Below are 15,174 nucleotides of genomic sequence, written 5' to 3' on the forward strand. Positions count from 1 at the left end.
GTTAAGTGAAACCCTCGGAATGCAATAAACGATCAATAATGGAAAGAGAAGTAATTGGAAAACAAACACACACACACGCGCGCCTGATCTGTCTGGCGGACCTCCGTTCACAAAGCGATTGGATGGATTGGATGGTTGGGATGGGATCGTCGGCGGTCCTTGAGGATGCACTTTCTCAACCTCCGCTCACCTCGTATAGGGCCGCTGTATCTGCTGGTTGCAAAGGATTCAGTCAAATTGGCTCTGAAAAGGGGGGTGGCCGTGTGCGGTCTTAATCGCCTGTCTGTCATAAATCATAAAGTGTCATTTGCGCGTTGCGTTTCGGTTTGCATCAGAATGCTTGGGTGAATGGGAAGGCGCGAGGGTGCTTTTTTGTCTCTCGCTCGCAAGTTCGCAGGGTGTGTTTGGGTGTACGGGCATGAGTGGACTGTTTTAATTAGAGGAATGATAGTTGTACTGAGGCGCTTTACAGTGAACAGACATAACAGACATCTTTAAGCGCTGTAAAAGCTAGTCTGGATAGTTGTCGTCAGCTTGCTCCATCAAACCTCACTGACGGTGTCATTGAGTCGAATATTACCCCTTCATCTCCATTCCCTAGCGTAAGTCATTCACACACTAATCATCACTCCAACGTCCGAACCGCACTTCCTGTATAGAGAAGGGGGGCTGGGGACTTTCTACAACTTCACGACGTCGCGTCACGACGACGACGACCAAGACGGGGCATTTTGCATTCTGTGCGCGCTGCAAATAACCGTGCGGCAAAGGGTTGCTGCTTGCGTCCTCTTCTGGCCCACGCTCCTTCTGCGTGGTGGGTCGCGTATTTTCTAAACGCACTTCTCACATACCCCCACACACAGATGCACACGTGTATGTGGACGTGGTAGGCCATGTTAGCTCTCCGCTCGATGGGTATGCGTCACCATGGTATTGGTGACGATTAGAGTATCCTTGGAAAAATGATTGTTTACTTCAATGGGTTGTAAGTGGGCAGCAAGGGTGGAGGGTGAGTTGAGGGAGCAAAACACACACATGCACACAAACACACACAGTTACACACACCCATGGAGAGCTGCGCTAGAGCTTAGCAACTTCTATAGCACTGCTGTTTGTGTGTTTCTATTTACTTCCTGGATTTTGCCCTCGACCATTTCGAGACGTTGAGTGCACTGGCAGCAAACACCGTGAGCAATTGGCATGACCGATCGATGTATGTGTGTGTTCGTGGCAGGGAAGAATTACAGCAACGCTTTGCTTAGAAGCTCCAATGCTCGCAATAGAGCGAGCGACGCCATTTCAAGCGAATTAAACTCACACATTGTCCCAAAAAAAACCACAACCCAAGTTTTTCGAGCACACCGAAAATGGTTCGAAACCGCGAAACCGACTCAAAGTAGTCGAGTTGTGTTGTTCTGTTTGTTTGTTTGAATTCTTAATGCACAAGCTGATTATTTTTATTTCTAGTTTTTGCTGCTGCTCGCTGCCATTACATCTTGGCCAGCATTAACCGCCATTGTTGGCTGTTGTTGTTTTTCTTTTTTTTGTTGCTCTGATCGGCAAATCGCTTATGCTGTTTACGCGCAATGTTTGATTGATGCGATTTGGCGCGTTGTGGTGGTGTGCCCCAGCATCGCAGCGGTTCGACACATCGAGCGGGGGGGCAAGCTTTAAGCTACATTGTCAAGGGCAAATCGGCACCTCTCTCAGGTGTTCTCGGGTGCGCGCGCGATCTCATCTCGATACCAGGGGGTGTAGGGGTGTGTGGTAGGCGGGGAGGAAGTGAATTAAATTCAAGGCAAACGGAACCGGCCCCACGAGGGCGAGCGGGGCGGAGGGTTGTGAATAACTTTGATATCGTACCGGGCCGAACGCCACGGGCCGAACCACGTCGGTTTTATGCATGCGCATCCGTAAACACTTTGAATCCTTACGCACACATGGGAGTGTGGAGGAGGGGAGGTGACATGGGGAGATATTTTTAGAACCGAACGAGAGGCGTGTGCGTAACACGTCCCACCATTGACACTGCTTGAACGGGGAGGACGATGTGATGGTTCAATTGAATATTTCAAGCGAATCGGAAGTTGCACATCCGGGCTTTGAAAGTTCAAGAAAGCTTGGGCGCGCGTTTCCTTGAGCGCGCGGCCTCTTCTAGCGGAACCGGAAGTACATTCGTGGCCGTTCTCTCCGTCACGGTCAGTGTGCAGGGGTTAGGATGCAATGCGCTTTATCTAGATCCACTTTGTTGCGTTTGGAAAGCAATAGAAAGGATCCGTTCGTCCTGACGGCTTGACATATTCTCGAGAATGTGACTTTCCCCTTTCACCGATTTGCGCTCAAGTAAGGATAAAATGCAGTAAAAGTGATAGTATAAATCTGCCAAGCAGGTTCTATTCTCATCATCCAACACACGATTAGAGCTAATTATGCTAATAGAAGCGAACACAACCGACCCGTTCGCCGTGCGCAAGCAACCGAGAGAGCTCCCTGGCGCAAACTATTCGCGCAATACCCGTCCCTGGCTGTACCCACTGTGCGTGTATGTGTGTGTGAAAAGTGGCCGACACAATAGCAATCAACCTTTCAGGGACATTCTGATCAACACTTTCGAGGCACAGTGCTGGGGGTTTTAGGTTCCTGGTCGTTCGTCGACTGGCGATGGGAGGTCGGTCATCGTCGCGTCATCTTTGCAAGGACAGAGCACAAGCGCAATTTAGGAGAAATGCGCAAACCTGCAAAGAGCTGCACGCACAAAAAACAAACACGCACGCGTAACGGGCCCGAGCACGATGGCGTAACGCAACTTAGAATAGAACTAGAAAACGACCAAACGGATGACGAATCGGACTGCTGCACAAACGCACGTTTAGAAAGGCGTTTGCAGGCGATGCATGGTAGGTGCAGTCACTGCACGGACGGTTCGAGAATTAGATTGGAGTGCGCACTCACACACGAAAGTACATTCCTGGGGTAGCTTGTAAACCGAACCGTTTAGTAGACGATGACGATATGGTTTAAGGAGGAGTTTTTGTTTCGCTGCAGATATTTGAAATGGCAAGATCATACGGCTTTCGTGGAATGACACTTACGGTTTTATGTGTTTTAGTACACCCAACTAGCATTGATTGACAATTGATCACTTTCTTAGTAACAACCATATTCAATCGTTTATTAGCTCGATCGGTCATGATCCCGGAGTCGAAAGAAGTGCACGCTGGAAATTCCTACGCCCTTGAGACCACGGGCATCATAGCAACCATAGTAAAGTGTTGTTTTATTACACTTGACACGTCAAGCGGCGACGGCGGCAAGGCGGAAGGCGCAGCCAGGTCCAACAGGCGCAAGGCGTAGAGGATCTATTGCACCGCGGCACGCAACGGGAATATTGGCTGTTAACTGATTAATAACAACCCCTTTTGTGCAAAGCGCAGTTAATTGTTGGTCATTACGCGGAAACACATGTAAGCTCATTTATTGGGAATGGGTTTATTATTTAAATATTCGCTCAAAGAGAGTGATTTCTGATCGTTTGCTTATGGGTAAGACATGACCCTAAGAGGGTGAAGTCATTCAGGGGAGGTTTGACCTAAGGAAGGAACTCTAACTGAGCTCCAAGAAAGGATATCGGTAATTGTTTCATTATCAGGAAACGAAGCTCAAACTACCGAACGCTTCCTGTACGATCGTTGATTGCGCTAAACCAACAGGGCCCCTAATCACTTTGATCGTCAAATTACAGCACCAACCGCACCAAAATGGCTCCTGCAGCCGTTAGACAAGATTTGTAAAATGAAATGATTACAGCCCCACACACACTGTCGGCCACCTCAGTGGTCGCGCAAAACGGTCACCGGGCGTCTTCGGCGATCAATTGCTCCGCTTATTGCTTGGCTGTCGAATCAATTATCGATCATTACCACCAGAGTGCTCTCTGGTGGTGTTTATTGCGCTTTGTAGGCAAAAGCGGTCGCACTGAGGCAGCCCGCCTCGCGCAACCGGCTGGTTTGGTGCTCTATTATTAGAAACACACGCGGGAGCGGGTGCGCAATTACTTTAATCTATCTCTTATCCCTTCAACGGTAAAACGAACTGATTCTGATCTGGTAAGAAGAGTTACTTGCTTGCTTGCCTCTAACAAAGAACGAACCTCAGAATAGACGCTTTATGCTTTCAATGGCTTCTAACTTCCGTCCTATGCTAGAAAAGCTCCTCAAAAACCTTCATGGGGGCCAACCAATTCGCGGTGACCTTCCGCCCCGGTGCGGTGGTTGTAAATTCACGATCAAAAACCTACGACGACAGTGACAACGACGACCCACCAGCACCGTTCGATCTAGTGCCTGCGCAGTGGCAAGGTCGCACCACCTATACACCTCTATCTCCAGTGGTACGCAAAACCCCTGCTCACACACACACACACACGCACGAGTGTGGCGTAGTAGTAATGGAAGCACTCGCGCTGAGAATTGTGTCTTGTCTGCCAAAAACGCACCCCAAAACCAAAACATCCCACCACAAACGCCAAACTGCCGACTGACCGGTGACGTCATCGTGGCGATCGATGAGAGAAGAGATCGCTGGCGGCAACTGGGGGGTTTCAGGGGGGAGGTGAGCAGTAAACATGTTATTCGTCACGATCAAGGTTCCCCCTTGATGCTGACCGTGAGGAGTTGCCGAGCGTTGAATATAAACCCCCCTCTCAGGGGAGGTATACGGTGAGAGGTGTGCTGAGGTGTACTCGGGCGTCTACTACGTCTCGCGTGAATAGCTTCACTTTGCACCCGGATCGGACCGGCTGGTGGTGGTGGTGGTGGTAGTGGCGGAAACGTCTTGCGCTGGGAAGAGGAGGGAAGCAAGGCGTCAATAGCGCTTTGCAAAAGCTCGGCTCAAGCTTCCCCTTCCTTCCGTGGCATCGCGTGTCGGTAGTGGTTGACCTTACGAAAGTTCCGTCGATGGGGTCGATCGGGAGGTGAAGGGAGGTTTGGAGGGGGGGGGGGGGGGGGGAGCGGAGTGGGGGTTGATCTTGAAATTTTAGTTGCTCGCCGCCATACCATTTGGCGGCCAAACGAGTCATGTAGCGCGCCGATCGATGGCAAAACCATCGGCAAACCGTCCCTTCGTCCGCGTCCGCACCACACATTGCAAATGCTGCAATGTCGCGCGTGTGCGTGAGCGAGTGAGACTGTCTGGCAAATGGTGAGCAGATCTCAGTCAGATTTCATTTCAGTTTTTTTTTGGGAATACATTCCGAAGTACGGAATCATGATCTTGAACGATATTTTGATATCAAAATGCAAGGATCTATTTTTGGAGTTTGGTGAGAACTTAGGACCTCCCAATTTCCAAGATAGCATCGACAGCAATAGGTTCTGACAGTTTCGATGTAAATGGAGCATGGTTTTGGAGCTACCCTAATTCTACCCAACTATGGCGCTACTACGAAAACAACAACCTAGAGATCGTGTACAAGTTCTCCTTGAAAGTGAGGCTCTAAGAACGCACCACCGGCGCATTAAGATATTGGAGCTATATTCTACGCGCGGGGTTCTTTGCTGCAAAGAAGCAACACTTAAAAAGCAGCCCCACTCTCGCAAACACGAACGCGGAAAACATTTGATCAATCAAACGCCGCTGGACACCCGCTTGGAGGCTCCGGAGCAAGCGAAGAACGGCGACGAACAGGTTTGTTCCATAGGCTCTCGCTTTACCCAACGCCATGAACCTCTCAAACTCATCTAGACCCCACACACTTGCTCAATGTCAATGGCGTGGAGAGTTCATTAGTTGAAAGAACACGGCGTAGATCGCGCTCCAAAAACGGATCGCGTAAGACTTCGACAGGTTCGTCTCGCTACCATTTTCCCACTGCAGCGTAGATGGCGATTTATGGCGCAGAGCACCTCAGATTCCCCTCCAGAAGTGTGACAAACGACCTGTCATAAGGTACCCGGGGTCAGATCGCACATGGCAGACCGGAGATCGTGTAACATCGTTGAGACATTTGCATAAATAACAGCTCCAACAAACAGTGTGTGGAAAAGTGCGCACCTTATGGGTTTTTGCACTTGGGTGAGGCTTGCGAGACAAGTAGGTGCAGCAGCCATCGGGCTCCCTGATGTATGCTGGAAGCCTCCCCCCCTCCCCCCCTCCACATAGGGCATAAATCTGTCAGACCGCACCGCTCCGATACACCCGACACGCTATCCGAGGGTCGTTGGGTCGATTAGAATACTAATCGATCGCGCATTAAAAGAGAGAGAGAGAGAGCAAAAAAAAGTGTAATTAACTTTACACCGCAGATCAGGTCGAAACAATGTCGTGCCCTGACGGGTCGTGCTGGCGGGAAAAATCTAACGGCAGATCAACCGGTTTGCTTCCGGAGAAATATCGATTTCGGGTCCGCGGCATGAACCGGCGTGCCTTACCCGTCCGATCGCAATCATTGGAACTCGATCTCTGGGTGGAAGGCGCGCGGCCGCGCGCGCGACGAATGTGGTCAAGAATGTTAATCATTTTGCTGTTTGCGGATTACATCAACGCGATCGCGCCAGCCTGTGTCTGTGTGTGTGTGTGTGTGTTTGTAATTATTTAATTTATTTCAATTCTATCCCGACGGGCGCCACGAGGAGTGGCCACGGGTGCGGGCGGTTTGCTTATGATGCTGCCACCACTCGCACGACAACAAATAGTGAAAGTGAATTGTCTCTTTATTGTACGAGAAAAAGTCAGGCCGCTTAAACGCTTCTACGCGGTACAATGTTGCCCGAAGGTTTCCCGCTTGATTGAAGTCTATTGATAAATGTGAATTTTAAGCAAAAAAAAAAATGGTGATCATAAAAGTAATAGGAGATTATTGCACAAATGCGATCTACTCGAAACAAGGCAGGGTACGTGGTGGTGCATCGTCCCTTTTACTGCTGCATTATTTCTCATTCGTTCCACTGATGCAACTCGATCTTATGCACTCAGCAGCATTGGGGAAGGGGAAAAGTCCATTGCCCTTTTAGGCTGCACTTTCGCCTGATCGCGGTCAATGCAACGACACAAGCCGACACAAGCCTCAGGCCTTTCTAATGCGCACTCTCTCCTTCTTCTCCCTCGCCCTCGCCTTTCTTATGCTGCACTTGCTCCGTTCCGAGATGCGAATCTTATCTCGCTTGGAAGCAATTCTGTGCGGCTTTTTTTCTTCTCTCCCCATGTGTGCTGATTGCCTCATACAAAACGCGCGCCAGTGTGTGTGTTGGTGTTTTCTCTTTCCTCCTTCCTCCGGCCGTAGCTGGTGCTTCCGACTTCCGATGACGCTAACTCCAACGATGAATAGCGGACAGTTTGTTGCACTTCGGATTCATTGAAAAGCAAAAGCACCTTCCCTCTCCTTCTTTCTCCTTCTCTTTGGTCCGCATGGAAGATCACGATCAAAACAAAAAAGCAACGCGCAGCGAAAGCGAAAGAAAAATGACCTTTTTTCTATGCGATGCAGCGCGAGGGAGGGGGAGTTGTCGTGGGATGCGTGTTTCCTTCCCACTCTATGCTTTGGCGCGTAAATGATGCACCGCACGCAACAAGCGCACGGTGGTGCATCGCACGTTTGCACCTGCAGCTCCCCATTTGGCGCGCTCTTTCCCTTTCATGTTGCATCTCTTTCTCTTTTTGCGAGAAGCGGTCTAACGGTACTTAGGCTAAACAAACACATGACACATTGCACATTGCTCCACAAACCGGTGGCCCCTTATGCTGCAACATAACATACAGGCACACAACACAGTGAAAGAGAGAGAGGCCAATGAACGCGCTTTTGCTATACAAAAGTGAAGTTCCGTTTTTCAGTAGCATTAAACTCTTTGATCGCTATTGATGAGTCTACTAAATAATAGTATTCATGGTGCCAATAAAGGTTGATACTGAACGAGTAAGCCATCCATCACGAGCGCCCCACACAGCATGACCTTTTCGGACAACGGGAAAGCGAACTCCTATTCATCATTTACAGCTCGAGCTCTCCTCCAGAGAAGCAGGAGGGAAAACCGAAAAAGGTTAGGTTAAATGTGACTGGCCTCGGCCATCGCATAATGATGGCACAGCATGGAGAGCCGAAACGGACATTGCCACTGCTGCGCTGCGCTTGTTATCAATGCCATCAAATGCGCATGGTGGCAGCCAGTGAGCGACCAGCGAGATGTAATATCACAGTACTCGGGGCCCCATACACGATCCCGTCCGCAAGTGCAACGACTGCTACTGCTACTGCAGAAGAATATGCAACACATGAAGCGCAATGGTTTCTATCGCAATTGTCCCCGCTCTTCCCATCGTCCCTCTCCACCTTTCCTTGCGGTTACGAATGACGCACACGGAGAAGGAAACGACCAGTTGTGGCCACTTCAAAGAGCGTGTGCGTATTGAAAAGTGAAATGATTTCAACTTTCACTCCTATGCTTCCCATCTTGCTATCGTGGTTTTATCTGGCGCGTTGTGTTTTTTTGCGCCCGATGCAATTGAATGGCGCTAGAAGGTGTAAGTGTGTGTGTGTGTGTTTGTGTGTCCGGGTTCGGGTAGAGGATAATGCCCGGGCTCTCGATGGTAGGTGGCGTGAAGCGGCGAGGGCAATAGACTTTTCTTCGATTGGCCTGTGTGGCGAACTTTCGGCCAGGAAAGGCCAATGACTGGAAAACGTGTAAGCGGGGGGTAACGAATGGGGTGGAATGGAGCTTTTCACTACTATTGATAGCCTTACACTTACATTGGCAAGAAAGAATAAGATCGTTCGTTAGGAAACAATGTTGTTAAATGCATTGCATAGCTTAAGGCGTTTTGTATCTTTTCGGACTGAATAGACTTATTTTTCGATTCCCTGTTGGACCACTAATGCAGCTAGCTAGCGAAATAAGCAGTGGAATTTCGTATTTGTACATATGGTAACATTATCCGATTACAGAAAACAGATAGGTGCGTTTTATTTCGTCCCTTTCGAAGTACTTGCCTGCGGTTCGCCCGGCTCGAGCGTTACCAGCACCACCATTTCGCCCTTAACCAGCAACTGAGGCACCTTGCGGGTGATTATCACATTCTTTTTCCCGTCCGCCGGGCGCACCTTCAGCTCGGGCAGCACGATCCCGAGCCGCCGCAACCGCTCGCTACAGTCGCGCGGCGCTTCCATGCTGTCCGGATGCTGTCGGTTCTCGCTGTACCGGTACTTGCGCCTCGTCCACGTTTCGCACACGTCGCTCAGCGCCAGGTTCCAGTGCTTGTCGAACAGCTCGAGCACACCTGAAACGTGCCCCCGGACACCCTTCTGTTTGCGTATGGACACGCGCACCCGGTTCCGGCCCTCCATCCACCGCTGCAGCTGGCCCAGCGGCCCCTCGAAGCCTTTCTCGAGCCGGATGAAAATGTTCTTTGTGTGTCGGATGGACCTGACGCGTGTCACTGGCCCTAGCGTGTTGTGGAAGGGAAGAGTGGACAAACTGGTAAAAACAAAGCACACATATGCACAACACAACCGACCGCCGCTTACCTTGCTCGGGAAGAAACCTTCTCTGTGGCATTTCGTTTTCTGCAAGCTTAGGCTTGTTTTGGGCCGCTCGGATCTGTCTGATACGTGCCTCGTCGAACTTTTCCGTAAAGCCGCCCAACGTGAGTTGCTTCCCTTCCAGCGAGCTTATATTGTCGTGCAGGCGGGCCTTTGGAACCGGCACCTTGAGCTTGGCGGAATACAGTGCTTTCAGTGGATTGAATCGTTTACTTCCGACGTCCAGCTCGCCGGAACTGTCCGATTCGGACGTTGTGCTGTCCGTATCACTATTTCCCATGCTTTTGGCGGCAGTTTTTAGTAACGATATAAAGCGGAACGAATTCAACAACACGAAACGAGATGTTTTGTACTGGCCTGACAGCAGGCCTGATCTGTCAAATGGCAATGTTTACATCAGGGGTGAGCAACTAGTTCGAACGCGATGGTGTGGTGAGCTTATCTGTTTTATGATATTTTCGATTCTGTCTGGTTGATATAATTATCATTAGAACGGTTTTATTCAAAGCTTTTAAACATTTTGTATCAAAAGTGGAGTTATCAAAATTAACAACAAAAATTACTCATGAACAAAAAGCAGCCAAGACACCAACCATGTTCGAAATTCGAACAGCTCCATCATTGGGCATCAATTCAGCATTTTAAATTCAAATGCAATGATTTGAAAAGAAACGTTGTTGTATGTTGTAATAGCACTTGTAATTGACGTAATTCAAACGCTTTAATGCTATTATTTCGATTTTAGCTACTAATTGAATTGTGTTGTTATTTTGGCGCTCCTAACACCCCTTATTAATTATGTTTATTTGTACAGCCCAATGTAAGAATACCTTTGGGTGAGTTTTGTTAACGAGATGGACCTAACAGGCTTATGTGTTTACGTAATTTAGTCAATCGGTAAGTCCATGCCCAGACGAAAGGATTGAATTTCGAACGAAGGTAGCTATGCAATACTTTCGGGTACAAGAATCGTCTTGCACTTTGTTTCAATGTCACCTGTTGAAGAAGATATCGAATTACAAGCTTTCGTCGTAGTTTAGTGACCGGCATGAGCGTAACAATCGAATTTTGTGTGGGAATTTTGGAACTTCGTATGTTTAAACGAATCAATAACACTTGCTTTACAAATGTGCATGTGTTTAAAATGTAAACTAAAATTATCTTTCTAATTTTTCTCCAATTACAGATTGTTGCACTGGACAAACGAATCACCTCTATGATCGCTTGTTAACCCCCTTCACCTGGAATACTCCCGCCCTGTTGAACGAGCCCAGAAAATGATACTGCAGTTCCGTTGCGAGCCACATCTTGCCAACAACTTATCAAGCAAACCAACCAACTGCTACTCCAGCTCGCCTCCTCGAACAGCAAAGGCGACGGTCGTTGGCAAACATCGTACCATCGGCAAAGCAACACCAAATGTCTTCAAGCTAGCAAAGCGCAACAAGCAATACAGTCTGCAGCAAACAGCGCGTATGGTGAAACTTTTACGCACCAGCGAGAAAAGCCTCACACCTTTTACCTAACCTACCCCCTGCAACGAGATCTGTGATAAATGATAATCGTTCTGAGCAAACGTACGTGTGATAAACGTGTCGAAAGTATATTTTTGTGAAACGAATTAGAAACGACCGTTACTGTAGTGATGAAATGAGGTGAAACTAGAAGTTTGAAATAAGAAGCTTTAGGTGATTTTAAGTTTGCGCGCTTGTGGTGAATATAATCGAGTGGTGAAAGCGTTTTGTGTTCCGAGCGCCACCTAGGCGGAATCGTATGGAAGCTCGCGAAGGTGACCATACTGTGTCTTGGCTAAACAAGATTGGTGAATACAAGTGGTGAGTGTGTGTGTGGTGAATAAGCAATAGGCGTTTTGCTGAAACCGTTCGAAAGTGAGAGAGTGTGTTTTAAATCATTTATTGTAATTGTGGCCAATGTACAGTGATCGGATCGTATTCGGATATAATTTGATTGAATAATATTGTACGCTGGCGTTAGCGAGCTTACGAGGTGGCTCTGCCATCGTGGCGATGCCATTTATCGACGATGAGTTGCTGTGGTCCCCGGACAACGATGGACGGATGGTGGATCTGCAAGCATGTCTGCAAACGGTATAATCGCAATTATAGTTGAATCACTAGAAAAAAATAATTAAATTAATAATCTTTCCCAATTTCTTCGCAGGAGAGCAACCAAGCCACGGCAAGCCAAACGGCCGAGCTGGCGAGCGAGTTAAACACACTGGAGGAGCAGCTGGAAAATGATTCGGACGAGCTGTTGCGACAGCTGACCGAGAACACGTTCGAGTTGGAACAGTTCTTCCAGGACTTTCCTGCCACCGAGATAAAAGTCGTAAGTAGTATCGATCGTTTGATGGGAGGAGATCATGCCCGAGAAGTGTGCTTCAATTTCCATTCACTTTGCAGGAGGAGAATAACAATGATCTTCAGCTAGACGAGGAAACGAACGGACAGATCTTCCTGCAGAATTGTAGCCAGTTCCTAACGTCGGCAGCGGCGGCCGCCCAACTGAGCGCCCTCTCCGTCACCGAGCCAAACGATCTGGACGGTGGGCTGCAGCGGCTCTGCTCCGGTGGAAACGATCAGCTCGTTGGCAGTGGTGGACTCACCACGCAACAGCTGCAGGAGCAGATACTGCTCGCCCAAGCGCAAGGGTTGCTGCAGCAGAATCGCTTCAACAACTCGCTGCTCGCCGAAAAGCTCCTGCAGAACCACCATCACCATCAGCAGCAGCAGCAGCAGCAGCAGCAACAGCTACACCTCCATCATACCCACACAAACAGTCAAAATGGTGTTACCAGTCTGGATGCACTCGGCGTGCCGTCCAGCAGCAGTAGCGGCGGCAGCAACAATGGCAACAATCATCACAGCAGCAGCAATGGGAGCAGTAGCAGTAACGGTGGACGAGCAAACAAACCGCCCGACATCGTCATAAAAGGTAAGGGTATTGTTTTATTTCGCACCGGAAGAGTTAGGAAAGAAAAAAAAGAGGTAGATGCAGGCACATGTTCTTCATTTGATAATTTCACATAAAAGTAGGTATTTGTATCATTAGCAAAATTTATTTCATTGGATTTCATCGAAACTACACTTGTTGTGTTAAGCAAAAACAGAGATATTAGGCAAAAAAGGCGTATCAGAGTTCATGTACATGCAACGGTTAAATTTGAATGGAAAATCCGTTGCAGCCGCATGTGAGCTGGTGGCGCCATCTATTGCTCACTAGCTAAACTGCGCGTAGTTTGTGCTGCTGCCGTTATTTCAACGCTGCTACCAAAGGAAGAGGTTTTAATTATGTTCTATAGTTTTTACCTGTTTTAAAATCAATTTCAAACAAACACCTTTTGAAAATGGTGCAAAAAAACCCCAAACCGTTAATTAAACCACTTTCACTGCCCATTTTTGTCCACACTTGGTGACATCCCAGCCCAAAACGAACTGTGCATATTGTGTTTGGTTGTGGGACTCTTTGTTCCTTAAAAAAAATCTGCTGTTCAAGCATAATCATTCCACCCGACAACAACAAAAAAAAAAACCGTAACCCACAATAATGTACCCAAACGGAAGCACGACCCGTTTTGAATTTGTTTCAGGCTCAGTGAAATGTGAAGCTTCCCTTCCCGGTGAGGGATCGAACAGGTGGGACATGTAAAGCAAAAGCTTATGCTTTCGCAGTGGGAGGCGTACATGTATTGTGAAGAATGTGCATTTTCACCTTGCGCAGTCGGTCCAGCGCAATTAGTAATTGATTTGTTTGTTGCTTCATTTGCCATACGGCAATGTGAGAGTGACAAAACGCAATCCGATTGTGTTTGTGCTACTTTGTTCCTCGTTTTTGATGGGAAACGGGAAGGCAGGCTTGTTTGACGGTCAAGTGCAGTGGCCGCACCGACGTTTCGCATTGCATCGGTCGGCAAAATTGGTTGCAATGCGTGAAAAGAAAGCACGGAGACGGTTCGGCACGTTGGCGGGCATGGGGTGACGAGGAACTTTTGCCTCGCCGGTGCCAATGTTTGTTCAAGTTTCCGCAATCCGATCGTTGTCGGGTTATCGAGCGTGTCGCATAATGGGTGCAGATGGTGGGCAGAATTGGATAAAACATGTGCTGTAGCTTTACTTTGAACCATTTGTACAATTATTGGACTTAAGTCTATTTAAAAGCGCATGTTAGAAGAACAAATTTCAGGTTCAAATGGATTAGCAAATCACTTTCAGCGCACCCAACCTCTCATTCACGTGGCACACAAGTGGACAATCGAGCCGTTGGGTCGTATTACAACTGAAACGGTGAAAAAACTGTCCTTCACCACATTGGCCATACGCATGGGACATGCCAGAAGGCAGTACTGGCTTGTAGGGAAATGAGTTCGGAACAGACAAACAAACAAACAAACAGAAAAAGGTGATACCAGAAATCTGATTCCCTTTTGGATGGATGCATTCCCTGGGACCGTAGCCCGTAGTGGATGAATTCTTTCGCGTCACCTTCCCCAACCCGATTTAAATTTGAGCTCTTGAAAACAAGGGTCATTGAACTTAATTAAGCAGTCGACGTTCTAGATAACGGACAACGAAGAGAAGCTGATTTTGCTGCTAAATTTAACTAAAGTATTGAAGATTTGCGACTTATTCTAGGAGTACTTAGTGTAATTTTAAATACTTTTACGCTAGAGGGCGCTCTCAAAACACCCTCCTTTGCCATAAAATTAGTGTATTGCTTAAGTACCAACCATCCCAAATGAACCCAAATCACGCTAAATACGATACAAATCAAAGGGAAAAGAACGATTCATAAATAACCCACAACCGATTAACTCGCCTGCCCTACGGTTTACAGCACACAATCTGATCGTACTTGCCCCCAATTACTTTCAATCATTTCCATCCTCTTCGCTTGGGGGAAAAAAACCCGCCCCGAAATGGACCACACTTCCCGGCGTTGCGCATAATCATATGAATCGATCATTACCAAACAATCGGCACGTCCCTGCATTGTGCCCGCATAGCCCGCAAGCGGGAACATGCAAAGGCCATGGCTTATGCAACCCTGTGTGTCTCGTACATGCCTTTTCACCGCTCTTTCTGTGCACTTCCTTTCCATCCAGTGGTTCGGTTCGCTTCATTTACGTACAGAATCTTCACCCCTCCTGCCGCTGCCGAAAGTGGGCATTCGAAATGAAAACGAAAGGAAGCGGTTATTACTTACTTTGCGCTTACTTTGGCCGCTTGCGCCTCTTGAAAGCGAATGGTGGCATGAGGAGGAAACGGGCAAAAGGAGGACGGGACACCGAAATGTGTGTCACGAAACCCGTGGATGGAAAACTGAAGAGCCCAAAAGCAATCACACTTTTCATCGCTGCGACACAGCTTCCTGTTGCGCGCACATTTGGCGCATTTATGTCATACACTGCGCTAAAGGAAACGAACATGTCTTTTTAGGGTTCGGATTTTTATGTTGTTGATCTTTCACTTTATCATCGCACGCGATTGCTTCCGTTCCGGTGCCACAGTGTGATTCACTCCGACTATGCAACGGACCGAATGTTTTTGCACGAATGACATGTGCTGGTGGTGGACTCGGACGCTTTCGGACGACGATGGTGAGGGAAAGTGAAAAATTAACCA

At 48.1% G+C, this 15,174-nt stretch overlaps 2 protein-coding genes across 2 annotated transcripts in view; one reads left to right on the forward strand and one right to left on the reverse strand.

The window, feature by feature from the left end:
* Nucleotides 1-15,174, forward strand: part of LOC3290353 (ecdysone-induced protein 74EF) — a 212,501-nt gene that overhangs the window by 35,414 nt on the left and 161,913 nt on the right. The window contains exons 2-4 of the mRNA XM_061648487.1: nucleotides 10,719-11,640; nucleotides 11,714-11,881; nucleotides 11,956-12,487. Coding sequence (XP_061504471.1) covers nucleotides 11,560-11,640; nucleotides 11,714-11,881; nucleotides 11,956-12,487 — 781 coding nt within the window. The 5' untranslated portion in view covers nucleotides 10,719-11,559. The remainder of the gene's footprint in view (nucleotides 1-10,718; nucleotides 11,641-11,713; nucleotides 11,882-11,955; nucleotides 12,488-15,174) is intronic.
* LOC1269847 (U7 snRNA-associated Sm-like protein LSm11) lies at nucleotides 8,907-9,916 on the reverse strand. The gene is made up of 2 exons (XM_308499.4): nucleotides 9,518-9,916; nucleotides 8,907-9,435 (listed from the first exon to the last, which is right to left on the reverse strand). Exons 1-2 carry the CDS (start codon nucleotides 9,810-9,812, stop codon nucleotides 8,957-8,959), a joined length of 774 nt encoding a protein of 257 aa, XP_308499.3. The 5' UTR covers nucleotides 9,813-9,916; the 3' UTR covers nucleotides 8,907-8,956.

The sequence above is a fragment of the Anopheles gambiae genome, chromosome 2 (genome assembly GCF_943734735.2).
Source record: "Anopheles gambiae chromosome 2, idAnoGambNW_F1_1, whole genome shotgun sequence".
Classification (NCBI taxonomy): domain Eukaryota; kingdom Metazoa; phylum Arthropoda; class Insecta; order Diptera; family Culicidae; genus Anopheles; species Anopheles gambiae.